The 26650-nt window shown below is 41.1% G+C and overlaps 1 protein-coding gene across 2 annotated transcripts in view; it reads left to right on the top strand.

Annotated features, from left to right (window-relative positions):
- The window catches only part of LRP5 (LDL receptor related protein 5), a 159293-nt gene that overhangs the window by 16954 nt on the left and 115689 nt on the right, over positions 1-26650 (top strand). For both annotated transcript variants that reach the window (XM_074585551.1, XM_074585550.1), the window contains exon 2: positions 18286-18682. In XM_074585551.1, the coding sequence (XP_074441652.1) occupies positions 18286-18682 (397 nt within the window). The remainder of the gene's footprint in view (positions 1-18285; positions 18683-26650) is intronic.

Genomic DNA, 26650 nt, shown 5'->3' with positions numbered 1-26650 from the left:
TAAGTTTACTGTGCTTAAAAGGCACAGTGTCCCCAGAGACAGGACATGCAGCACTAATATTTACTCCAGGTATGAGTGTGTTAAATGCTAGCCGGTGCATTGCAGTGGTGTACGTATTACGTGTATTCTGCCTTAGCCAGGCTCCCAGCCTGGCTCCTGCAGGACGACAGTATTTATTTCTTTTTCTCAGCTATAGCATAGGGTTGGAATAGTTGTTTGGAATATCATTTCATCCGAAATGCCCTGCATGTTTTCCAGACAGAAAGGGAGAAGGCTTCCTGCTCTGAAAGTCCTGGGTCATGTCTTCATTGCTGAAGTAGGTGTAATATTACACTGATATTGCAGTCTTGACGTAAAAATCCTGATAGAGTCAGTGCAACTCTGTGCAGCTGATGAAATCTCAGGTGAGGAGTGAAATAACGACACTGGCTTTTTACTTGATGTAAAAGTTTCCTTTTCTCTGCTGGCATTTTTTACGTCGAAATAGCTATCCCCATGTAATAATTACATCTTTCTCTTTAGCAATGAAAACACAGCCAAACAGTGCAAACGAAGGGTGGGGGAAAGGGATACAGTGCACAAAACAAGATAATCAGATCAGTGATGACCACACATTGCTTGAGTTAGTTTTGTTTTAGTATAAACAAGCGCAGTTTGCTCTGCCCTCCGTGATACTGCTTCCTTGTGTAATAATATAAGCTCGTATCCTTCATTCTGCAGAAATAAGGAGTAAGTTTTGGACAAAATTAAATGAATAAAAAACTCCATGAGTGTGTTTTGTCACCTGTGTTCCAGAAGCAGTTTTAGAATTTGTATATTTTAATTTATATGTGGGGAAAAGTGTCTGTATTCCTGTTTTTCTGTCTACCCTTCTAGTGTGCTGCTTTTTTTGTGTGTCCCTCTGATTTTGGAGATCAGCTATGTGTCTTTTTGACTCCCCAAAAATCACATTTCTCGTTTTCTTTGAACTGTCACTGTGGCGTTTGTGTCCTTTTTTTTGTGTCTTTTTTTTTTTTTTTCTTCTGTGTTTCAAGTATTTGCACTGTAGCACAGCCCCGGACTTATTTATTTTGGCATTTAAATTCACTGAAATTGGAGCGTAGAGAAGGTGGAAAAACATTCAGTCGCACCTCTCTAGATGCGTTGTATATCAGGAGTTCAGTTTCTTATTTGCAATACACCTTGTCTAGGCTGCCAAAGGGATAGCAAAGGGCCGGGGTGGCTGAGATCATTCCTAAACCATTTGCCACAGTAAAATGTATGCCTTTTTTTTTGTTTTTTCCTATTAAAATTTGTTTGTAAGGTAGCCTGACGGTATGAAAAGGTAGTAAGTTTAGGCTGTCTTGTAAGAAACGCTGGTTATGGTTCTGCTTAGCACACTGGGGTCTCGTCCTGGCTCTGCCATGGACTGCCTGTCTTGCCCATGAGCAAGGCCCTTCATCTTGATCTTCTGTGGGCTTCCTTTCATCCTTTCCCTTGTATATCTAGACAGCAAGCTCTTCAGGTGTGTCAGTCCCTCACAATGTGTCCGCATCGTGTCTTTCAGGGTGCGAATCAATTCTGGCTTCTAGGTGTTACCGTAATATGGATGATGACAGTTCATGTTGTGTAAAGCTTGTGTTGTGGGTTTGGTGTTTTTTGGTTTTTTTTTTTATTCCCCCACGTAGTTCCTTTGTAGGGAATAGATTGACTTCCTTCTGGTTTTGGACCCCTTTTATGATGAACTCAAAGCTTTTTAGACATTCATTTCCTTTCTTGTTTGGGAAAGGCAGATATGTGTTGGGTTAAAACAATAATTAAGCTTGGCTGTTTATACAGGTGGGGAAGCCATGGGTAGAAGAAAACTGAAGAATTAGGTCTCAGAGTGAACTGGGAAGAAAGAATAATATGTTTGTGGTTTTTTTTCTCTTCAACCTTCTGCTGAAGTTAAAGTGCACTACACTTTTCTAATACCTCTCCTAATTTGTGTTTCTGCAATACAAGAGTACTTGACATTGTTGTGGCAGCTTCTTTTGGGTATGCATTGCAGACAGTTAATTTCTTATGCCAGTGGGATGTTATTGAGACTCACATGAAAATTTCAAGAGGTAAAAAAGCCTTACTTGAAAAATAAAGGGTGGCTAATAATTTGTTGTAGCTCTACATGAAAGTCTTTTGAAATCTTAAGTTGGTGACTTTGTGGATGGCCAGGTCTATGCTTAAAGCATATAAGTAAAGCAAACCTGTGTGTGCCACCGTATTTTTTTTTTTTTTTTTTTAAAGCACGAAACCATCTATAAAGTTTCTTCCCCTGAACATCGTGTGTACAAGACACAGCAGCACAGAGACAGTGCTCTGCAAGTCTGCAACTGGAAAATACTCTGGCTGCAGCTGAGCTGGGCGAATAAGTTGCCTTAGTACTTTTTCTTTTTTTTAATCTGCTTGCCTTTTTAAACCAAGATCCCTTGACAGGATCGGCTTAAGGAAGGCAACTATGTGTACAGTCATGCTGGCAGATTTCAGGGCACCAAAACGTCTGTAGGAGACTTGGGGATGGGCAGGAATGGGGCAGCCGGGGGGGGAATAATAAAAAAAATTCAACCAGACTTAGCTTCAGGCAGAACAAAACACATCTATCCCAACCCAATACAAAGGGCATATTTAAATCAAGATCCCTCCTAATGCAACATAGCTGGAGCTCAATTTGCACAGAGTTTATGGTTTGGCCTGGAACGCTGCATTTGTCGGGGGGTATGTGCTACACCCTGCACTGCCCTGGGAGCGGGGGAACCCCTCCGGCTCCTCTGCCTTCTGCAGAGCATCACCACTTCTTTAATGATGTTTTTAGTCTCCTTTTTGCCTTTTTGGGATCTTTATCCTTGATCACATGTCCCACTGTCACATACATACATATGCAATTCCACAAACACCAGAATTCAACAGACACTGAGGAGAATCACCAACTAATGACTGTGAGGTTGTACAGAGCGGTAATTAGTCAGCTCCAAAAACAACAGAACCAAAAATGTTAAACAGCTCCTATGTAGATCATCTTTCAAGGCCCCAAGTTTCCATTCTCTCATATTTTTTTCAGTTTTAAATAATTATCTGGACTCCAAACCTTTTCCAAGAAAGCAAGTGGCCAGCAGGTCGAGGGAGGTGATTCTACTCTTGTGAGACCCCACCTGGAGTACTGCATCCAGTTCTGGAGCCCCTACTACAAGAAAGATATTGACGTGCTGGAATGTGTCCAGAGAAGGGCCACGAGGATGATCAGAGGGCTGGAGCACTTCTCCTATGAAGATAGACTGAGAGAATTGGGGTTATTCAGTCTGGAGAAAAGAAGGCTCCGAGGAGACCTTATAGTGGCCTACCAGTATCTTAAGGGGGCCTACGAGAAAGCTGGTGAGGGACTTTTTAGGATGTTGGATAATGGTGGGACTAGAGGGAATGGATTAAAACTAGAGATGGGACGATTCAGACTGGATGTTAGGAAGAAGTTCTTCACCATGAAGGTGGTGAGACACTGGAATAGTTTGCCCAGAGAGGTGGTGGAAGCCCCATCCCTGGAAGTTTTTAAGGCCAGGCTGGATGGGGCTCTGAGCAACCTGATCTAGTGGGAGGTGCCCCTGCCCATGGCAGGAGGGTTGGAACTAGATGATCTTTGAGGTCCCTTCCAACCCGAACCATTCTGTGATTCTATGATAAATGAGGCATTCTGGGGCTGAATTCCAACACACGTTTCCCTTCTTGTACATACAAACTACCAGCCTATAAAAATAGGTACAAGGAGACTGATATAATCTGCTTTCTTTTGAATATTATCAACACGGGTCCAAATGTGGAGAGCCTCTTTTATTCTGCAGGTTTGGAAGTGACGACTGTTTTTTCTGGAAACGTCCTTAAATTCCACATTTTGGAGGAACAAATACCGCAGACGATTATTTTCCGTTTCTTCAGTTAGGTTGGCATTTGTACTTTATTGCCCTCTGTTAGGGACCCTTTGCACACTTAGATAAAGTAAAGAACAATTTTTGCCAGTTTATGATCTTCACTAATTTGTGATACAGCAGAATTATGAGCGAGCCACCTGCACCTCCAGTTTAAAGGGAAAATAATTTAATGGGGAGAACATCACTCAAGGTCTTCTGTCCAACAGTGACATACTACGAAATCTTAGTTTGGTACTAAGAGTCCTTGGGACTCAGTGCTGAAGTAAATATAGTCACCTTGCCAAAAATTTTTGGACCCAGGAATAAAAATGTATCACAGATGCAGATGCTGGCTGCCAGGTAAATGATAACAGAATGCGGTCTACCCTCTAAAACGAAAATATAATCAGTTAATGAGCATTATGCACTTTCCTGCCTTACTCAGACAGATCAATTCAAGCTAACCACGCACTTGGCAAGTATGTGAACTGCAGTGCCGTTGAAGATAATGCTGGCGTTAATTTGCATGAACAGCAGAGTGCAGGCATGCCCCAAAGAGCATAGGGTCCTATTCCATTGTGTCCGTAAAAATCATACACCGATCACCAAAGACACATGAAATCAGTTTATCAAAACAGCTGTATTCAGTGGCATTGCGACACCTCTTTTAATTAACACTTCCCTTCAGACCTTGGAAGAGCTGAATCTTCGACTCAGTATGTAATATACTATGATCATTTTAACCCCAAAGCAAAGCAAGTCAGATTATTATTTCTGTTCTGACCCTTGGCCAATTTTATGACAAAAAATGGAAGAAAAGTTATTGAAATTCTGAACGTGCTCTCTCTTCCGGTAAATCTACTCTTTTTGAACAGATATTTGAGAAAAAGCTAAATTATCAGAAGCGTGTGTCTTTGCCTCCAGAATATTGAAAAACATTTAGATTTATAGAAAAATAACAAAGAAGAGAGCAGAACATCTTCCTTCATGTAGTTCCGGCAGGACATATGCTCCAGATAAGTTGCAGGACAAACGCTGACCTTAGAGAGACAAAAGGAGCCATAAGGAATGAATTTACTTTAATCAATGTTCCTGGCTAAAGCAGAATCATCTCCAGCAAGGAGAGATTTACAAAGCTTGGAGCAGATTACTGTATTTATTTGCTACATATAAATTCAAACACAATATTACAGTTTTCATTATCTTAAATAATCCTTTTCACCTCATCATCTTTTTGCTCTCCTTCCTAACGAACTCTCCAAAAACCCAAATCTTGACTATTTGAATGGAAGACAGTCACGAGACTTGCACAAAAATCAGAAGTCCCGTCCACAACTTGGCGCTATAAACTTCTCTGAACTTCACACCCTCTAAAGCGAAGTATCATGTGGCAGGTTCCCTTTAACAAGACGGTTTTCGATGGAAAGATTCTTAACTGTTAGGGAAGACTCAAACGTAGGTTCCACAATCTGACATGGTTTTCTTCTATCTGATTTGAGTAGGCTTTTGTTCCAACGAGTAACATTTGCCAGCAACTGAATCCAGCACATGCTATTTCTGAGTCATTTTCTGCATTTTACAAATATATTACATTTTCGAGGGTACATATCGTATGTTTGGTTGAGATAGAAGTAAAAAGTCTTTTTCCAGCTTTCTTAAGATTTGCGTCTTTTGGAGTTAACGGAACATCTGGAACTGGAACTAGAAATTGGAAACAATTCAGATCAGAAACAAGCATACCTTTGTCAAGCTTGTATTTGTTCAAGTCCTGGAGAAAACTTGCAAGCCAAATTTTCCAAATGATGTAGAACCACTACTTTATCCATTAAAAGTTTGGAACCATCATCACTGCATAATCTACTATTATTGGCCAGACAGCTGTCTGCCAAACCAAAGACGAACAAAATAAAACGGAAAAAAAAAAACCAACAGAAAAGAACCTTGCTCCCATTGGTATCCAGAATCTAAAAAGGGGACACTGCAGGGTTTTTTTCCATTCATGGATTGACCTGAACTGTTGCTTACAACAAAAGTTGTGTTTAGATGTTCAAGGTAGTCACCTCTTTGTCTGCATTCTTCTAAACCAACTTATGCAGAAATAGGACAAATCTTCAGTTTCCTCTGCAGTTTTAAAACTCATAAGACGAGGGTGGGGGGGAATCCATGCCTGCTGCATTTACAATAACAGCAGCAAAATTATTGCTATGTGCTCTGCATCACAGAATGTGAAACATCCAAGTATGGCTTTTTCCTGCCACATCCCCCATCCCTATTTTTAAGCACTTCCTTTGCACTTACCCACCCATTTTGGCAAAGCCCAACAGCAATACCACGTAAGAGACTACTTCAGTGCCACTTCTGCTTATTCTAAAATCAGAAAATACCAGAAATGTCAATGGACAGGCTGTTTTCAATTTTTGTGGGTACAAGCAGAGTGCCATATTAATTCTCACAAAGAAAACCGTCATGAGTCAGCTGACAGATAGCTCCAGTGTGGTTTGAATATGGTAAACACTGTTATGGAATTGAAACTAGTGTCCCATGCTATTAGACAAAATACAGTTTTGTACTTTAAAGAAACCTTAATCATAACATGAATGCTTATCACGGTCAAGACAATGCAAGTATTTGGTAGTACAGAATCAATGCAAAGAGGAGTGATATTTGAAGAGGGTGGTCTGGTAGAATGCAAATTGAATTCTCTTTGTAGCACCGTGCACACGAACACCACTATTCATACCAAGTTTAAGCCATTCATTTCTTAAGTTCCACACCAGAATAGGTCAATTAGTATTCAAGGATTACCTCCTCCAAGCTCAGGAACGATGCATCCCAACAAAAAAGAAGTCAGGCACAAAAGCCAGGGGGCCTGCATGAATGAACAAGGAGCTCCTGGACATGCTCAAAAGCAAAAGGGAGACCTACAGAGGGTGGAAGCCAGGGCAGGTAGCCTGGGAGGAAGACAGAGAAACTGTCTGAGCATCAAGGGCAACAAGAACAACTTCTATAAGTATGTTGGCATAAAGGTAAGACTAGGGAAGATGTGGACCCTCTCTGGAAGGAAACAGGAGACCTGGTCACCCGGGATATGGAGAAGGCTGAAATATTCAGTGACTTTTTTGCCTCAGTCTTCACCGGCAAGGGCTCTAGCCACACCACACAGGTTGCAGAAGGCAATGTCAGGGGCTGTGAAAATGAAGAACTGCCCACTGTAGGAGAAGTTCAAGTGTGAGATCCTCTAAGGAACCTGAAAGTACACAAGTCCATGGGACCTGATGAAATCCATACCTAGGTCCTAAGGGGACCGGCAGATGAAGTTGCTAAGCTGCTTTCCATTATATTTGAAAACTCCTGGCAGTCCAGTGATGTTCCCGCTGACTGGAAAAGGGGACTGATCATCAGCAACTGTGTTTTTATGATGATATCTTCTCGGTGACTTGCTGAGTAACTTGCCTCGGAACATGGTCCTCGGAGACTTCTGAACTGAGCTTCTAGCTGAGCCAGGGTCACTGCAGGCTTTTGGGTGAGATAAACTGTAAAGCAATACTCTACCATCAGTGCAAGTAATTTGTCATTAAAGTTTGCCCATACAGTTAGATTTTTGGACCCAGGGTTACAAATTTTATGCGCTTACAGCATCTTCCACTCTTACGTATGAGAGCATAAAATACCATAGCTTTATGTAGCTGGAGGAGGTGAGCATCCAGTGTGGCAGTCTGTGAGGGATCTGGAGAAGTTTGCCCGTTATGTCTTGAGACAGCAGCTGGTGTGTGAAGCCTGTGACAGCCTTCCTTATATCATACCGTTCTTAATTTAACATAGAGGAGGTTTGGAGGCTGGCTGTGGTGCCAGTCAGTAGATCGCCCATGCGTATGTGATGGGTCTCCCTCTGCTATCCAATTCCTCTGTTTGGACACAGCGTGGGACTCAAACATCCCAGCACAAACCTGTGAGGTGCTGCGGCCTAGTTGCTACTAAAGTGTGGGAAAGTTTTCACCTTCCTTGTGGGGTTTATGCTCTACGTTTAGACTGGGATTTTCAGTGGACCTTGGGAGCTTTAGCAAGCTTCACTGAAGTTTGGAAGTTCAGTTTAACCTTCCTTGGAGTTTAGCGCAGGTTCTAATTTCCAACCAGCACCAAACTCAAAAGTTGACTTTTAAGATTGGAGGATGTTAACAGCTGTTTTCAACGTGCAGGTTTTCAAAGCTTGTTGTTGGTGTCTCTCTGGAGCTAAAATGCCCTAATCCCCAATGGATAGCTTATTTGCATTTAAGCTGTTATACGCATTGTGATTCTTGAGTAGCAAATTACAGCGGGATCCTCAGAAGAATAAGCAAATTGTTGTGAACGTATACTTCTGCTTTTGGGAAAATCCCATGTATATTTTAACCCCTGTAAAATGCTGGGGTGAGAACCTGAGGTCAGGAAGCGGTGGGGGTTCAGACTGCAGAGATATTATCTGTTTAGCATTAGCTAGTCAGGATTGCATGAGACTGCCGTCCTCACAACTGTTTGGCTGAACACCAGTTGTGCATTGCACAGGGAGAGATTGCCAAGAGCCAGTTTTGCAATAATGTTTAGAAATTTCCTCTAACAAAACAGACCAGATGAAAATTGCTTTATGCTCTAGTGAATCTGTGTTCTCCTCTAAACATAACGGTTAAAGTGCTTGCGAGTCTTATCTAACGGGTATCTCAGCAAACTGATGCAAGTGTCCCCAAATCATGGCTGATACTGGTTTTTGTTTAGTTTTTCAGCGGATCTCTAAATATGTTCTGTATGCTGCTTGGTGGTCCGCGTAGGGTTGGCTGCTCGCATGGACTTGGCTGTCCTCCTTTCCAGCTGCTAAACTGTGTTAAAAGAAGATGAAATATGCTGTTCCATGTAACCAATTTCAGTATTTGCTACAGGGGTATTACGGACAATCTGAGAGCGCTGTTGCCTTGTGCACCAGGAGGGGAGTTCATGTGGCGTGCTTAATGGGTGGTCTGTGGGAAAAGGCAGAAAAGTTTGAGGAACCCTCAATGGGGTGTCCCTAGAAAAGTGATCTTGAACACACGTAGCTTGCTTCCAGCCTCTACAGAGATGGAAGTGCACTGAACTATGCACACTGAATCCAATCATTTGACTGTTCCGGTATGTGAAGATTTTTCCTTGAAGTAGGTAATATAACTAGAAACAGGACAAAATAATAATAAATAAGTTAAGAGTGTGCAGGTAGAGAGTTTTGAAACCTTTTATTGCCATCCCAGACAATCTGAACAAATCCTAAATTTCATAATTTGTATAAAGCACCTTTGCTGGACTTGTTCAGAGCATGCTCTTCAGACAAATCCTTCGGCATCTCTTGACTGAGGGAAATGAACTAATTCAGGCCAATGGAGATGGAATGGTATATAATCAGTGCTATATTTTGTTGTTACTGCTAACATTATTAAAAAAACTGTAGGCTGCCAAACAAAACCAACAGTCTGAAGTAAATCTCTCATCTTCGTAAAACCCTGTCATTATAGGGGGGAACCCTACACAATCCAGAAAATATAACAATATTTTCAAAAAACTTACTGCTTGTTTATTTAAAAACATACAATAAAAGGTAGCTAGCGGTTTATCTAACAATATTTTAACATTAGTATTTGATAAAACTATTAAATGCATCTGATTCAGGCAGGCAACAGAAACAGTGATGTGAGTGTTATGTTACTGGGAGAGTTTTTAAAATTATTTTGTGTAAAACCCAGCATAAACACAAGCAACACTATACCTTAAAAAAACCAGATGGCCCTGTATGCTAGGTAGCCCTGTATGTTAGGGAGTGTTTTGGTTGTCTGGAACTTAATGATGGTGATGATAGGGTTGAGTGTTTATGGGTAAGAATCAGGGAGCAAGGCCAGCAAGGCAGATATCATGGTGGGAGTTTGTTATAGACCACCCAACCAGGATGAAGAGGCAGACCAAATATTTTATAAGCAGCTGGGAGAAGTCTCACAATTGCTAGCACTTGTTCTCGTCTGGGACTTCAGTTTACCAGACATCTGCTGGAAATACAATACAGCAGAGAGGAAACAGTCTAGGAGGTTCCTGGAGTGTGTGGAAGAGACCTTCCTGACACAGCTGGTGAGGGAGCCAACTAGGAGAGGCACCCTGCTGGACCTGTTGTTCACGAACAGGGAAGGACTTGTGGGTGATGTGATGGTTGGAGGCCGTCTTGGGCGTAGTGATCATGAAATGATAAGAGTTTTCAGTTCTTGGAGAAGTAAGGAGGTGGGTAAGCAGAACTGCTGCCTTGGACTTCCGGAGGGCGGACTTTGGCCTGTTTAGGAGCCTAGTTGACAGAGTCCCTTGGGAGGCAGTCCTGAAGGACAAAGGAGTCCAGGAAAGCCGGACATTCTTCAAGAAGGAAATCTTTAAGGCACAGGAGCAGGCCACCCTACAGGCTGAAAGATGAGCCGGTGGGGAAGAAGACCTGCGTGGCTGAACAGAGAACTTTGTCTGGAACTTGGGGGAAAAAAGGAGAGTTTATGACCTTTTGAAGAAGGGACAGGCAACTCAGGAGGACTACAAGGAAGTCATGAGGTTATGCAGAGAGAAAATTAAAAGGGTCAAAGCCCAGTTAGAACTTAATCTGACTACTGCTGCAAAAAACCAATACAAAATGTTTCTATAAATACATTAGCAACGAAAGGAGGGCTAAGGAGAATCTCCATTCTCTGTCAGATGCAGTACTATCAACAACCGTTCCTTCACAGCTCACTGACCCACACTCACTCCCCGATTCACAGAGAGGAGAGGTCTTAGCCTGTCAGGAATGAAAAGCTGAGTACATCATGGAGCCTTCTGCTGGGAGATCTTCGAGTGCCTTGCTCGAGCATCAGTAGGCTTTACGGCAGCCCTTTGAGATAATTAACAGCAGAAGGAAGGGTATGTTGGTGGCGGGTGGAATGATTTTTACAAATCACTGGGCTGAAGCACCTGCTCAAGTTCACTAAGGGGGTATATGTGGGAGTGAAACGGAGGAGCCCTGATTTTTTTAGTCCTGTGCTCTACAAACTGCTACCACCTACCTCTGTGTTGCAGCAAGAATGTTCTGTAATTTAGTAATTATACTGGGAATTCACCTTATCTACAATGTGTTTTGAGGATGAAAGCAATATCTCTCTATTCTTTGGAGGACCATACCTGGCAAGTTTAAACTCGGGTTGGGTATGTGCAGTTAGTACAGGAAGATCAACATTTAATCTGTCTTTTGAAGTTGGTGGTTTCAGGTTCTCTGCAGCAGCAGCTGCCGGTAAAAAGGACTGGGGTCCAGAATGCAGAGCTTAGAGTATTTAAGAAAGAAATGTTTTTTTCCCTGCTAAATATGTAATAGTTGCATTAGAAGAGTAAAATGAACTTACGTGCATCTCTGCCATATTTCCTTCTTGTCTTGCAAGACTGGGTTTTTTAGTTGTGCTTGATTTTAGGAGACAGGTGTGGCAAAACTCTCGATTACCTTGCTTTCTCTTCCATGCCTGAATCTCTTTCCTTTTTACCTTATTTCCTCTGTCTTTATGGCACCAGTAGTGTTTGTGTGTCCTGGCACGTGAGCTTCCTGCTGCCACCAGCTGCTGCCTCTCTCCGCTTGAGCCAAGCCATGAAAAATGGGGATAATGCCCCACAGGGTGACAGTATGTGGAATAACTTCCTTCCCTAAATGTTTGGAAGGGGCCTCATGCTACACATCAAAGGTCTAAGCCTCCTTATGCTCCAAAAGAGTTAGAGCTGGACAAGAGGGATGGCTTTGTGCTGTAGAACTGGTTTCTCCAATTAATTTATGGCTGCTAGGACCCTTACCTATGTGGTCTTGTTTCTGCATAGCAGATATTTTTAAGAATAGAAAGCTGATGCGTGCTTACTCCGTATCCTGTCTTAGAGTTTCCAGAAGACTGTACACCCTTGGGTGCAAAAGTTTTGACACGCTGATTTTTTACCATCCTGTGTGCCTACATCAGGGGTGTGGGGGTTGTTTTTGTTCCTGGGTAGTGAATGTTTTTGTGGTTTGGGACATTGACTGCTGCAAGAATTCTGTGCTCTTCTCTCTGTGCAGCAGTACAGATGGCTTAACCACAGAAGTCCCCTACGCATTTGTTCTGTTAAGAATTGAAATAATATTTAAAATATAAGTTGTTACACATACTGTAATTTTGGATGGCTATTTTAGCTTGTATGCTTATTAAAATGAGATCTTCATTTTATGTTGTGTACCAGGCTCCCAAGATCCTTGGTCAGTTTTCTTAAAAGCTCAGTTAAACCTTTCCGTGACCTTCAGCCTAGTTAACTGGTTTAAGAATTGTTAAGTATGGCTTTTCTCCTGTGCTATACATAGGATTTGTGTGTGTTCTGCCCTTCTGGTGCTTTCAAGAGTAGGAATCGTGCACGTGCCCCAGTATTCTCATGTCTTTCTATTTTGGCTTTAAGGGGAAGGAGACAAAATGTAGGCGTGTCAACAAGTATGAAGCAGTAGTATAAATATAACTTTAAAACTCTCTTGCTCGGCTTGTCTTAGAACTGTTGCAGCTTTGCAGCTAACCAGCAACTGATGACAAATGCTCAGTTGATCATAATTTGTGATCACCTTAGTCTTAATATGTAAATGAGTTGGGCCCTGTCAAACTGGTTTTCAGAACTGTTACTGAAACTGATAATAACGAAGATCATACAGTGCAATTTTTAGTTGTTTGTCCCATGTCACTTTCCTGGGGCTAACGGGTGCCCCTGAAGCACTTCATAAAATTTAAGTGCTGTAGATGGGATTGGTACAATTTAAACAAAAAGTGAAAGTTAATGGCTGAATTCAGAAGCAACATACTGGCCTCTTCTTTTGGAAGGTAGTTACAGCTGGGCAAATGGCATCAGACCTGCAGTACTTCATGGAGCTTATGTTTTTAACAGAGATGATGGAAAGCAGAGAAAAAGAAAGATTATTACTGCATTTTTATGTATGGTGAAGTGCAGAGGAGTCTAAGCCTCAGTGCATTTAAACAAAAAGCTTTTTTGTGTTGCTTATGAATGTGATAGAGGTGGTGGTAAGGGAACTACGGTAGATGTGCTAAAACTGATTCTATTCATAGTGGTCAACCAAATGAATCATACATAAAGTGCACAAATCCTCCAGGCTTATTTTGTGTCTGCACAAGACAGCTTTCCCGATGCAGGTAAAACAATTAATATTCAGTAATTAAACACAGACAAGGACCAGAAGATGTGCTTAAGAGCATTCAGGAGATCAAGAGCAAAGCTGGAAATTGAACCCATGTTTGATTCCAAACCAGCTTGATCATGAGTGTTTCTTTTTCTCCAGTTTATTAACTGATGAACAGCTCTATTTTCACACTGTTGTGCAATAAGCCTCTGTGTAGATAGCTTCATTGTCGAGACAAGGGTGTGTTTTCCAGTTAGCAGAAAACCACTGGAAAATTGGTGTTTTTCTGGATAGAAATAATATGTGTTTCTAGAACGAAGTAGTGTTGATACAGTACTGCATGATCCAAATGAGATTGTAGAATTGCGGCAAGGAGTCTGTAACTTTCTACAGTTTAGGCTGTTATCTGTTTAGAGTTCATTTGATAGTTTGTGGGATTTCAGGTTCTTTTTTTTTTTGCTTTGTCAAGGGATTGTGAACTCCAGCTATGTACAGAGGTTTCAAATACTGCCTATTATGGAAAAATAGGAACTGTTCTAATTTTACTGAAAAAGAATAGAGTGCTTTTTTTTTCTTTTTTTTTTTCTTTTTTTTTAAACTACATTAAAATGTTGTCCTTTCAATTGGGTGGTAAATAGACTGGATATAGACAGTTTGTCCTCTACATTCATCATTCATCCTGTTACTGTTTATTCGTTTCTCTTTTTAAAATAGAAGCTGGTGTTTCCCTTTTCAAGCAATTTGCAGTTGTTGGGAGCATTGCTGATCAAAACAGAGCATAACACAAAGTGTTCTTTTGAGAGTCTCCTAACTTTCTAACCATGGAATAACTTCTCAAGCAGAGGATATTGCCTCTTTTTGTGTAACAGATAAGCTCATTTGCGCGTCAATGGTAATCAAAGTTGTTGCTAGATTTTTTGGATGTCCTCCATCCCTCTCCTCAGAAACTGTTGTGAACTGGTCTTCCAGTTTTCCTTGTTAAGAGCAGTGCAGTAAAGAATTAAATGCACCAAGGATAAGTGTGTTCTCTGGACCTTCACACCCAGTTCAGGATTGAGAAGACAGCATGATTTGAAAGGAGATGGGTCCTGCATGTTCTTGGAACTGAACCTTTGGTTCTGCGTACAGGTGGGATTCAAAATAAACAAACTTGCACCGTTAATCGGTGGGATGATCTTGAATCTCTAAGTTGGTTTGTTGATGGCACAGCAAATCAGTTTTTGGTCAATACCATTTGGGCTTTCTTAGTTTCTCATTCTAACGGCTTAAAAAAGCTGTTGATTATAATCACATAGACTATGACTATGTCTTTTGAATTGCTAAACTGTTGAGTTTAGTAATTCTATGAAACTAAATCCTATGCATCTGTCCTTCTAGAAAGGCATCTGCTTTCTTCTTTGCCCCTTTCAGATTTACTGCTTACTAATTGGGAGTGTTGGAAATCTGGAAAGTTCTGTGACCTTTTCTTGCCATGTCTTGGAGGTTGTATTTAGTCGAAGCTGCAGAGTTACCAGAGCTAGTTTTGCCTGCTGTTTAGCCATCACATTCTGACCTCTCGTGATAAATGCAAAGCCATGGAAACAGACCATTTAATTGCTCTTCTGACTTACGCATTATTTTTAAAGTTCGAGAGTACGTGTTTCTTCAGCAGCATTCCACGCAAGAATTAGTGTTGAGAACGAGTTACTTGTTTTGATCACTGTTTTTTGCTGGTGGGTTGTTGGTTTTTTTTGTTGGGTTTGTTGTTTTTCTTCATACCAGTAATGCTCTAAAAGGGCTCTGCACTTTTTTTATAAAATTTGGACTGAATAAAATAGGCTGGTGGGGAGGAGCAGAGAAGTGAATAAGGTTTTCAAAATCAGGTTTTCTGTCTTATTTCTTTTATTTTTTCCAAAGGAAATCAAATACTCATTTGTGCTTAAAAGGGATGAACTCTGGCCATTTTCAATAATCAATCAGTTTACATCAGTGTATAAATGCAGTGAAATTTTAACACGGTTGGAAGCAGGGCAGTGTGATTTCCCCGCTGGGTGTTTATAGCCAACACAATGCGGCTGCACTTCAATCAGGACGGTTCCGAAGCACAGAAGTGACAGAGAACACAGTGGTTAATGTGTTATCTGTACGCTGTTGCCCTACTGTGTGCATCAGTGGGGAAGAAATCTCTTGAAAGGGATGGGGAACTGGGATAATATTGATTCTGATTGGATTAGACATTGTTCGTGTCTGATCTTTAGTTAAGAAGCTGTTGAGTTCCTCTGCTGTTGATTGGACTTGATATTTCAGGTTTCTTTTTCCTTTGTACTAGCATTAATAATGGATTCAGCGTGGAAATGTCTAGATTAAAATCCGTCTATTCATATTCCTCAAAACACGTTTTTGGGACGATATTTTTTTAAAAATTGTATATAGACTTCTTAGGCTTTGATCTTTGGCTGGATGTGGGGCTGGTTTCGTGGGGCAACGTGCATAACTTGAGAAGTTTTCTGCCTCAGAAAACGTGTGACTTAAACAGAGCCCGCTAACATCAAACTTTCCAAGTGTTCAAATGGTTTGGTACAGTGCCACTTAAAATAGACATGGCTATGGGGAACCAATGAGTTGCAGAGAAGAAAACAAGCACTTTGCATTCTAGACATTTTTTCTTCTGTTTTCAATAACTAACCTGTTGGGCTTTCATGAGACTATTCCTAGTGTTTTGAAAGATGACAGAGAGCAGGACTTGGCAAGTTAGGAAATTAGATAGGAGTGATAATGAGACCTCATTTCTTAACAAATAATTCTCCTCAAGCTGTATAAACTTTCTTGAGTTAAGTATTGTAGAAAACAAAGATATTACATTTTCAGTGAAACATTCATGATAACAATTGTCTGTGTCTGTACTGTCCAAGATCCTCACTAAAACCACCAGCTGATTTAAATTTTCCTTATTACTTTCATCAGCATAGACTTCCTCCAAAGAGAAAAATAAAGCCATCTCTTTCCTGACTTGGGGGGGGGGAGGGAAATAAAATGGCTGATTTTTTAATGCATGTTTTTAAGTTCATCTGAAGCTGAGTTGTAGGTTCTAACTGAGGTCCTTGGCCGGCACATAAATACATAAGCTGTTGTCAGAGATGTGCTTCACTTTGGCATACTCTCTCCAGTGAGCGTGTAGCTGGAGACAGTTCATGAAAAAGGCAATAGCATGCCAACATAGCAGAGCAGCAACTCAGACCTCGTATAAACTGTCTTCTTTTAAAACTGCTGGAGGAATTGCATCTGAAAGACGGTGTCAAGAGTTAAGTCTCATATATTATATACAGTAAAGGTATTTATATCACAGGCTTGAAGCCATAGAAGATTAAATAACATATCTGTTGTTGGTGCTTTGTTCTGTGTGTTGTTCCTTGAGTTGAGTGGCAAGTGTTTGGACCTCTGCTGGGTGCGCGCTGGAAGCAGCAGAATTGAGTTGAATGATTGTATATGAAGCTCGGAGTCAGCAGTTGACTGGTGTAGAACTCCAGCAGCTGCTGCATGAGTTAGAGGAACTGGGGGGAGGAGTGGGAAGGGTAGTGGGGTTCAAGGTGGCAAACAGAATGGGCAACTGAAAATAGCTCTTCACTTGATGACATAAGACCCCTGCCAGACTTTGGCAATCAGAGGAGAAGCTGAGGGAGCTCCATTACTTCCAGCATTTGTGGCTTTTTCTGGAATACTGGCATTTTCCAGTGGTGTTCACAGCTGTGGCCGTTCTGGTGGCTTCATTGTACTTGGCTGCTGCCTTCCCAGCCATATCTGTAGATAACTATTTTTCTTGTTTACTGATGGATAAAGAAGCAAGCCTGCACTTTTAGGGGAGAAATGAAGTGGTTAACTTGCCGTCAGTCTGGCTGGTATGGTTGGGAAGGAATGTTCTGCAAGATATCTACTTAATGTCCTCTTCTGGGAGAAGCAGTTGAGCCAAATCATGACTTCGTCACTGTCTGAATTGTGCCTTCTCACCCGATAGTGGGTCCTTCAGAGGATCTTTACAATCTCCCTCTGCTCGGGTTTTGTAATATTCTGTGTTGGGAATTGTAGGACTCAGACCTTTCTCTCCGTTGCAGGGTGTGGAGGGACAGCCTCAATTGGAAGCACAGATTTATTTCTCTCCGAGTACAATGGCAGATGAGATCTGGTATGACAGAAAAGTCATCTCGTCTGTGCTAAAGTCTCTGCCACTGTTATTAGTGCTTCTATTTGTCTTACTGTCAGATCCAGCTCAGCGAGGTTAATTTCCTTGCCTCTCATGAGTCGCTCTCCCCACCATTCTGTCTGTGAACACCAGTGTCATCTGCCAAGGTCCTGTCACTGACCAACTGAACCTCACACACAAGAGATGTAGAACTCATGCAGATACTGCTGGAATATCTCTACGCCTGTCATTATGACATGTCTTTAAGCTTCCCATCCCTCTTGCATCAATCATAAGTTAGGTCCCCTTTGAAAGCCTGTTCCCTGTCATTCAGTACAAGCACTCCAGCTTCCACCACCCACTTAGAGCTTCAAATAGAAAGAACTCTTGTCCTTTTGCTCTGGCTGCCTCTACCAGCTAACAGCAGTCCCCAGGAACTTCCACAACCCACATCATCGTCTTCCTTCAAACTCTTCCTCGAGTTTCTCTCTTGTTGTGGTGCAGAGGAGAAGACGGTAGTTCTGAACCTCTGTCACAGTCTTTGCTCTCCAGGAGGGTACTTGGTAGGAGCATTTCAGGGTGTGGTGTCTAGTACTGTTAGCTTCCAGCCTGCTACTAAAGGGTATCAAAACTTGCCTTCTGCGTGTTGTTACTACTTCAACTTGGTGAACCAGGCTTTCAGACCGTGAAGACTTAATTTTTTCTTAACCTGGGTGTATGGATTCACAGAAGGTATTGTTGAAGGGTCTCAGTTTGAACTCTTAACTAATGTTGAAGACACTGTCCATATCCCTCAGATACATAATTGGGTCTGCTCTTCCCTCTGTTGTTTACTGCTTTTTCTGACATGTGGAAGGAAGAGGTTCTTGGGTAGCATGCATTTTTCTCTCGTGAAACTTTGATGTTCCTTCTGCTCTACTGCCTGCCCCACTGATCTAGGAAAAGAAATCCTCCTCTGCCATATTCATACGCAGTGCTTTAACATCTCTAGATGACAATAACACTAACGTGTTTCTGTTTTTTTTTTTCTTCTGTAGCATCTCCCTTTCTGCTTTTTGCCAACCGGCGGGATGTTCGACTCGTGGATGCTGGAGGCACAAAGCTGGAGTCCACTGTGGTGGTCAGTGGTTTAGAGGATGCTGCTGCGGTTGACTTCCAGTATTCACAAGGCATCGTTTTCTGGACAGATGTGAGTGAAGAAGCCATCAAGCAAACTTACATTAACCAAACTGGGAGTGTGGTGCAGAATGTCATCATTTCTGGTCTGGTTTCCCCGGATGGCCTGGCATGTGATTGGATTGGGAAAAAACTTTACTGGACGGATTCAGAAACCAATAGGATAGAAGTAGCTAATCTCAATGGAACATCTAGAAAAGTCCTCTTCTGGCAAGACCTTGATCAGCCCAGGGCAATAGCTTTGGATCCTGCTCATGGGTAAATATTAATTTGACTTAAATGCTTAAATGGATACGGTGGTGTTTTATGTTCAGTGTTTTGTTCTGAAAAAGAAACTGTCTTTTCTTTCAGTTTACATTTTCCCAAGGTATTTTTCTCAAGATCTGTAGCCGAACATATGTTTGAGCTTAAATATTTTGTGGCAAGAAATGACAGCCCAGAAATAGAGCCAGAAAGAAAAATACAGCTGATCTTAAATGCCAAGCCAAATATTCTACCAGTATGATTGCCTAACTTATTCCGTTGCTCTTCTGAAAAGTAATTAATTTTCCGAGCCTTTTTTATTGTTATTTTCTCAGTTATCTTGTCTGGTAACTTAACTTTCATTTGAAATGTGATGTCTTAGTCAGCAAGGTGTGTAGATCTGCATGAGTTGAAACAGGAATTCTCACTTGCTATGCTCTGGTAAACAAAATCAGGATATTCTTAGGTGGTGATGTTGGATAATCATGTTTGTGCCAGCAAGTAAAAGAATCCAAGTGAAAGCAGAGACTCTCAATGCTGTACAGTGGCCAGGTTAGGAAGTAATAAGGGAGCAGGCTGGGTTTGTCACTTTGAGTGCTCTTGAAAATGCCTGTGTCTCTGTATGGTTCCTCCCTCCCTCTTCAGTACTCCCCATCATTTCACATTTGCTGTCCCTGTGCACAAATAGTGCTGGCGCTGTGCCATTTGGGCCCTGTATTCATTACAGCGGTGACTGAAGATCTGCTGTGCTAGAGGGACCCCCAGGATAAGGGGAAAAGAGGAGTGAGGTGCAGTTCCCTTGTGTGCACAAATCCACACAAGTGAGGTGGTTTGCCACTAATTGCTCACAACTCTTTCTCAGGGATCACTTCCTCTTCTCTGTGGTCTGCGTAGGTAGTTTTCTCATCTGTAAGAAAAATCTGGCGTCAGGAAGTGTGAGATTATTATTTTTAATGAAAACTGGATTAGAACAACTGGGGGAGAAAACATCGTTGGTGTAGGTCAAAAGGAGAGGTTTTTTAAAATCGTCAGTGGTGATGGTGAAGTTGCAGTGTTTCTGGAAATCTAATCCTTGTTTGTGTTTGGAAGAAGGAGGGGTGTAGGCATGGTTTATTTTGTGTGACATTGAAAGGCAGCTCTTTGCAGCAATACACTGTGCAGAACAGATGTGTAGCATTTCTGAAACGTGCACAAAATCTAGTAAGTGTAACAACATAAGACACCTTTTTGGTGTTAGGTATTTTACCTTGGTTTTGCCTTTCCATAAGTCTGTGGTAGCCTATTCTTTCTTTCCTGGAGGACTTGTCTGCTTCTAACTATCTTGCATTTAATCCGCCAGGGAAGGGTGCAAGTATGAACAGTTACTGTGGAATGGACTAATATAAGGAATAAGATTCATTTGCAGTCTACAGGTTGTTCGTTTTTTTTCCATTGGGAGCAGGATCTTTATATGAAACACCTCTATCACTTTTAGCTTGTGGCAGACGTTTCTAATTGTTAGCCTGTTTGATTTGTGTATTAATCCAATGCAACAAAGCAACATAAATAAATGGTCTGTGAAAATGCATTATTAAAATACATGTATCCTTATAATTAACCAGTTCATCCCCACTATGGTCTATTAAAATCAGCCTCCACAGAGCTGCTCTTTTGAGTAAAAGTGACAAAATCCAGTATTACACAAGGATCCTATTGAATTAAATGCAGGTTTGCTCAAATAACTATCTAATATAGTAAACTTAATAAACAAAAAAAATCACACATTGTGTATATTTGTGGAATAAAACATTCAAATTTAATCTGCTTTTACATCCACTTCATTTCACGTGGTAGTTCTGAAATATTTCCTAGGTGCGTCTGTGAAGTAGTGATCATTATATTTGATTTAGGCACAGCAAGCTCTGGGTTTGAACTTGCCTAGAACCAGTTGTTCCCTGTTTACTGGTATTTTCTGGGGAAGGAAAGTGGATGACAGTAGGAAAAAAGAACCGTTAAGTACCTTTTCATTTGTCTTTTTGTTAAGACGTTTTTGTGATCAGGTGCTAATGCAGTTATTACAATTGGCAGAAGAGTAAGAATTTGTGCTCAAATAGAAGAGAACAGATTACAGCATTTAAGTAAGTATGTGGGTTTTCTTCCAGACCGTGAAATCTGATGAAATTTAGACTAGGATTCCTAAAACTGGATGATGCGGTCTTGAAGATGCTAAACATTGGCTTTCAGTCTGGAAGAATTTCCACAGATGTGATTTTTGCCTTTTAGCAGTTTCTTCTAGAGAAGTGGGGGAAAACTTAGAAAATGAGGAAGAAAACTTCATTAGGTATAGACCAGTCAACTTCAGTTTCCAGAAGAAAAATGGACAAGTAAGCAGTTTGTAAATGTTTAGCGATGCTAGTAGTAACCAAACATGGGCTTGTCAGGAATGCTTGGTGTCAAACAAATCTGATTTATTTTGTCTGTTGACAAAAAAATGTGTCCTTGTGCACATTGGTGACACCTTCTCTTCTCTTTTAGCTTTAGTAAGGCTGTTCTGCCGAGATGGACGGAGGACTCCCTTTCATGTTGTGGTATTCGCAGTGGGATATTATGCCCAGCATGGCGTTTACCTAATAAATAGGTTTTATTCCGTTTTGAGTGTAATTCTTCGATACATAGACTAGTTCGAGAGAATAGAGACGAACGTATTGAAGATACAGTGATCATCTCTCAGGAACAGTATAGGTGTAATGACCAAGCCTTAGGGCATGGGAGATGGACCAGCTGACTTCTAGAGGTTCCTTTCAAAGCCTGTTTTTCTGTGATTTCTGGCTGACATTCAAAACTATGATTTTTTTTTTTGGCAGTTTTTGGCAGGCTTGCTTAATAGTTAGTTGGATGCATTTGACATAATCACATTTTTACGGAGAGATTCATCGTTTCCACACTCAACCTACCTTCCTTCTTTAAAAGCAATGCTTATATGAAGGTTATAACACAAAAGAGAGATGCACTTGTTGTCTCCCCTAACAATCATTCAGAGCATTTTAAAGTTTATTTCTTTTAAAGCAAGCTGTGAAAGGCTAATGCAGATCATCTGTGGGTCTCTACTCTTCCCAGAGCTAGTGAAAATAATTAATTGTTCTGGATTTTCTGATGCTCTGAGACAGTATCATAATTAACAGGCAGCTGCTTAATACGTAACCTGGCATTCTTTCCCATACACTTTAAAGCTTTCTTGCTGAATCCACTGTGTATTCTAGGAATAAAAGGATTGTGATAAACCAATATGTGTGCTCCCTTGATATTAAGGAATATGTGATAAACCAATTATTCTGCTTCCTTGATATTAAGGATAAACTAGACAGACAGAGGAAAGTACAAAACACTTTTCTGCAAATTCACTGCCATTTTGTTCTGAACATCCAGATCCCAGACCTGGTGTTGGTTATGTGAAACTGAGTTTATTTAATTGGAGACATTAGGCTAAAATTCTTGGCGCTGTTTTGGAGAACATCAGCATTTATATACGTTCTTGCTAGGTGGACCACTGGTGGGGGATTCAGTAGTGTTGGTATTTTATTAAGTTTGAGTTCGCAGCTTTTGCGTGTTTCTGTGTTTTGGGGACAACAAAACTGAAGTTAGTGTATGTAAAGATTTTACTCGAGCCCAACTAAAGAGATAGCTCAAATTCTGTGCGACACAGTGAAAAGAACCTAAATATCATGAACGTTGTGTGAAGAAGCAGGAATGCATTTCAGAAGCAAGTCCTTATCGCGTATCACAAGCAAACTTTGGTTTCCTGAAAAGAAATTTTCAAAAGAATGCATGAATGCATAGCCAAAACAAATGAGTTAATTCTCAGTCCTGTAGGGAAAGTCTTAGATCTGAACAGCCTAGAATGTGTGTTGACAAGGGTCATTAAAGTAGGACCTCTAAATCTGAATCTCAAGGCTTGTTACTTTCAACCTGTAATACAGGGCTCTGATTTGGAGGAGCTGTAGCATATCCTTAATCCTTATACCTGATTTTCACTGCTAAGTGCTAATGAAGTAGTTAGTTCACATTATTAAAGCATACAATGTGTTAGAAACATCTGCTTTGGCTAATACAAGTATTGAGTTTCTTCCTGGTTGTGTGATGGCTGCTGCGATATGTTCTGGAGCAAGCCTACTGTTCAAGTTTTAGCCATATTTTCTATAATTTGGCTTATTCAGCAGACAGTACTGCTTGAGAAGTTTCTTCCCCCTCTTTTGCCAAAGTACAAAGAGCTGAGTCAAACATCCATGAAATGGTTATTTTAAAGAAAAGTAAAAATGGATTGCCTCCAAAAAAACCCCGTACTGTCTTGTGGGCTTGGAGTCATCACTGGGGTTGTTGAATTGGCCATACCTGAGCTGGCATGTTAAGTCTGGTGGGGTTTGTAGAAATTATATTCAGGGAGGAGGGAGAGGAAGGACCTTTGAATTGTTTTGACTGGGTGAAGGAAAGCTGCAAACCTCTTCCTACATTTCCTCGCCCATTTTAGTTCTTAGAATGTCTTTTGAGATGTGGTGTGGGTCTGTTGGGCAGTGGCAGCGCCAGTGGACTAGCGCAGAAGCCAACTTCATGTATGGAGCAGTCTTCCCCTTTGGAATAGCAGAGGCTTTGAGGGAAGGAAATAAGATGCAAATTAGAAAACAACATTAAAAAGACATACTGAGTACAAAGGATAAAGCTATTGATCATAAGTTTTGACATTCTGCAGAATGGCCTTTAGTTTAGAGGTTAAAACAAGTCTAATTGGGTTCTGAACAGCGTTAGGGAAGTGTGTGCCATAGCCCAGCCTGACCATTGCTTCAGGCAAATTAGCCAAATCTGCAAGCAATGACTGTCATTGACCTAAGTAAGGTATAGTTGGCACTGAAGGAAGGAAAGGATTGGATGCGTAAATATGACAAGTGGGATATTAAAAAATGGATTTAAAAGGGACAGCTATCAAAATTAGAAGGTGCTCGGTTCAGAGCCTAAAATGAAAAGCATCAGACGTGCCTAGTTGTTATATACAGCGTTCCCTCAGTGTCACAGCAAAACCACAAACCAAACCTATAGCTGTTCTTACACGACTCAGAACCGTATTCACAGAAGCACTTAAATAAAACTGCAGTGGTGGTTACTGCTGATTCACCCCGACCTTGGTCCCACACAACAGTATGTCGTGTGCTTAAGGTTAAGCATGTTGGCTTTCTGTGCTGAAATCACTGGGTTCTGTATGCTGAAGCCCGATCTGTATGAGCTGCAGTAGGCTGAAGCTTTGAATATTTTGATTTAAATGACTGTGAATGGTCACATGTTTTTAATGGTGTATCATCTGATCTTACCTCCTTTGGAATAGTTGAGAGGAGGGGGAATACTGAATAAAAACTTGTAACTGTTGCGAGTACTGGAGAAGAAAAACATCAAACATGGTATGGGTAAGGATTATACCAACTTCTGCTTTCACTCATGGCTACTCAGTTAAAATGCAGAAGATGCCCCAGTTTTGAGTGAAGCATGATTATTGCTGCCTTGAAAGCTAGAGATGAGTTTATATCTCGTGTGTCTCTGGTAGTTAATTTCAAGTATAAAATTGTTTTGAAGCTTTTGGTTAATTATTTGAAACACTGTAATGAGGATGAATATAGGAGTAGCACAGTTGTTTTCTTAGGATGTAAGAAAAGTACTCAACCGTAAAATTGGTTACAAGTCATATCCAGTATCTTGGTATGGCTGTAATTTCTGGGAGTTGGAAAGCTTTTGATATGTTCTGTGGCCAAATAGCTGCAAATAGTCTCATGCATGAGAAACTTGAAGTTCTTGTGGGAAGTGTTATTTACTCTAATTTTCAGATGGATGCCCTTGATGGTGACAGCCTTTCCATAAATGTTTCATCGGTCTCTTTTGCTTATTTCTCCCTTTTCCTGCTCATAGACGTGACTAAAGAGCATAAATTGTTCAAAGACCATTTGATTCATTTCAGAGCAGAGCTGCCTGTTCAGAGATGGCAGAAAAAAGTGGTTTACTCTTTTTTTCCCCCCCATCTGGGATTGCATGGGGAAGAGGTGGAAATGTGTAGACTTCCTTAATAACCCCATTGAACTCACTCCCCTGTTAGCACTCTTTTTTTCCCCTACAAATTCTGTGATTCTTTATATCCTGAGTCCTGGAGACTGAGGCTCCATTGCCCTGTACACATTTAGTCGTCTTAAGCAGTTTGGGAATCATGGTATTCTTAATTTTTTAATTTCTACGCCATTTTTAAAGGGAACCGAAGGAACAACAGGATGGCTTTGATTGTCTCAGTGCCAGTGTGTGTTGTGTTGGTTTCTCAGGTGGTTGGGAATGTAACTTTGGTCTTGTAGCTTTGGCTCTGGGGCCAAAGAGATGGTAGAAGCTGGGATTCTCTTTGATTAGAGGACTTGATGGGTCAGTTTATAGTTGCACAGAGGCAGTGTGGAAATCATGGCATATACAACATGTTGGTCTGGCTGGACTGGGACCATTGTGTTTGTCATGAATTGGGTGGCTTTGGTTTAACTCAAAACACGTTTCTAATTTTTTCACGTAAAATTAAGCGATATTATAAGCTGAAGTAAGATTTATTTTTTTCCACATAACCTGTTGAATGTGTACTTAAACAGGGTTTCTTTTGTTTGTTAAATTGTCTTCAAAATTATAAACATGCAAGTGAGCATGCTTAGATTGCATGGCTTGACAAATTAGTGGCTGTCGTTCCAGTGTATTGTTTTCCCAAACATTGAGTTAAACTGCATCAGCACACTGAAATAGATAAAATGCATTGGCTTGAGCTAAATGTTTAAGGGCAGTTGTGCAATCTGTCGGTAAGACAACAACCAACACCTTACTTGCACAATTGAATTACCCTTGTTGAATATGTTGGCAGGATCCCTGTCCTCCATTAATTCAGTACAATGCGTAGACATAATTTCTTGGACTGTCCTGACATGCATTAATCCAATGTTTCTTATGGAGAGAGGAAGAAATCTAGGTTTAACTTTAGGTGGAGTAGTTAAGTCAGAGGTTAAATCATGACTGGGTCTACCTATAAGCAGCAGAAGGTGGGAGGCATCTCATAAACTGGTGGAGAGAGTTTGACAGTTAATTTTGCACCTTTTGATAGGAGGATCCCCTGACTTCTGAATTGCTGGAGCATGTCGTAAAATGGGTTGAATGTAGTGAGATTTGGACTATTTTTCCTTTTCCTAAAATAAATCATATTTTTTGAAAGAGGAGGAGGACCTGGGGTCAATGAACTGAATATGAGCCAGCAATATGCCCTTGCTGCAAAGAAAATCAAGAGCACTCCTTCATTAGAAGGAGCATTGCCAGCAGATCCCCTCTACTCAGTGCTGGTGAGGCTACCTCTGGAGAACCGTGTCCACTTCCGGGTTCCTCAGCACAAGAGAGATGTGAACATGCTGGTGTGAGCCTAACAAAGGGCCACAAAGACGATTAAGGGATTGGAGCATCCACCACAGAAGACAGGGGGGATTGAGTCGGGACTGTTTACCCTGGAAAAGAGAAGGCTCAGGATCTTATCAATGTGTATAAATATGTGACGTGAAAGGAGCAAAGGTGATACTCTTCTCAGTGGTATCCAGTGAAAATAGAGACAATAGGCGCAAACTGAAATAGAGGAAGTTCAACTTAAATGAACGAAAATACTTCTCTACTTGATAGGGTGATGAAGCACTGGAACAGGTTGCCCAGAGAGATTGTGGAGTGTCCAACCTTAGAGATACTCAGAACCTGACTGGACGAGGTCCTGGGTAACCTGTTCTGGTTGACCTTGCTTTCAGTGGGGGGTTTGCAGTACACAATCTCCAGAGGTCCCTTCCAACCTCAGGAATTTAATGATTCTGTGAAAAAGCAACCTTTTTTGGTGCCTGGGTCGTGACCTCATGAGGTCCTTTCTCTATCTTGTTTTCTGCAACATCCCTGACCACCTTGGAGTGGTGGTATAATGCT

This window comes from Larus michahellis, chromosome 4 (genome assembly GCF_964199755.1).
Source record: "Larus michahellis chromosome 4, bLarMic1.1, whole genome shotgun sequence".
In the NCBI taxonomy this organism is placed as follows: domain Eukaryota; kingdom Metazoa; phylum Chordata; class Aves; order Charadriiformes; family Laridae; genus Larus; species Larus michahellis.
Note: the sequence above shows the minus strand (reverse complement) of the source record. Positions and strands in the feature narration are given on the sequence as shown.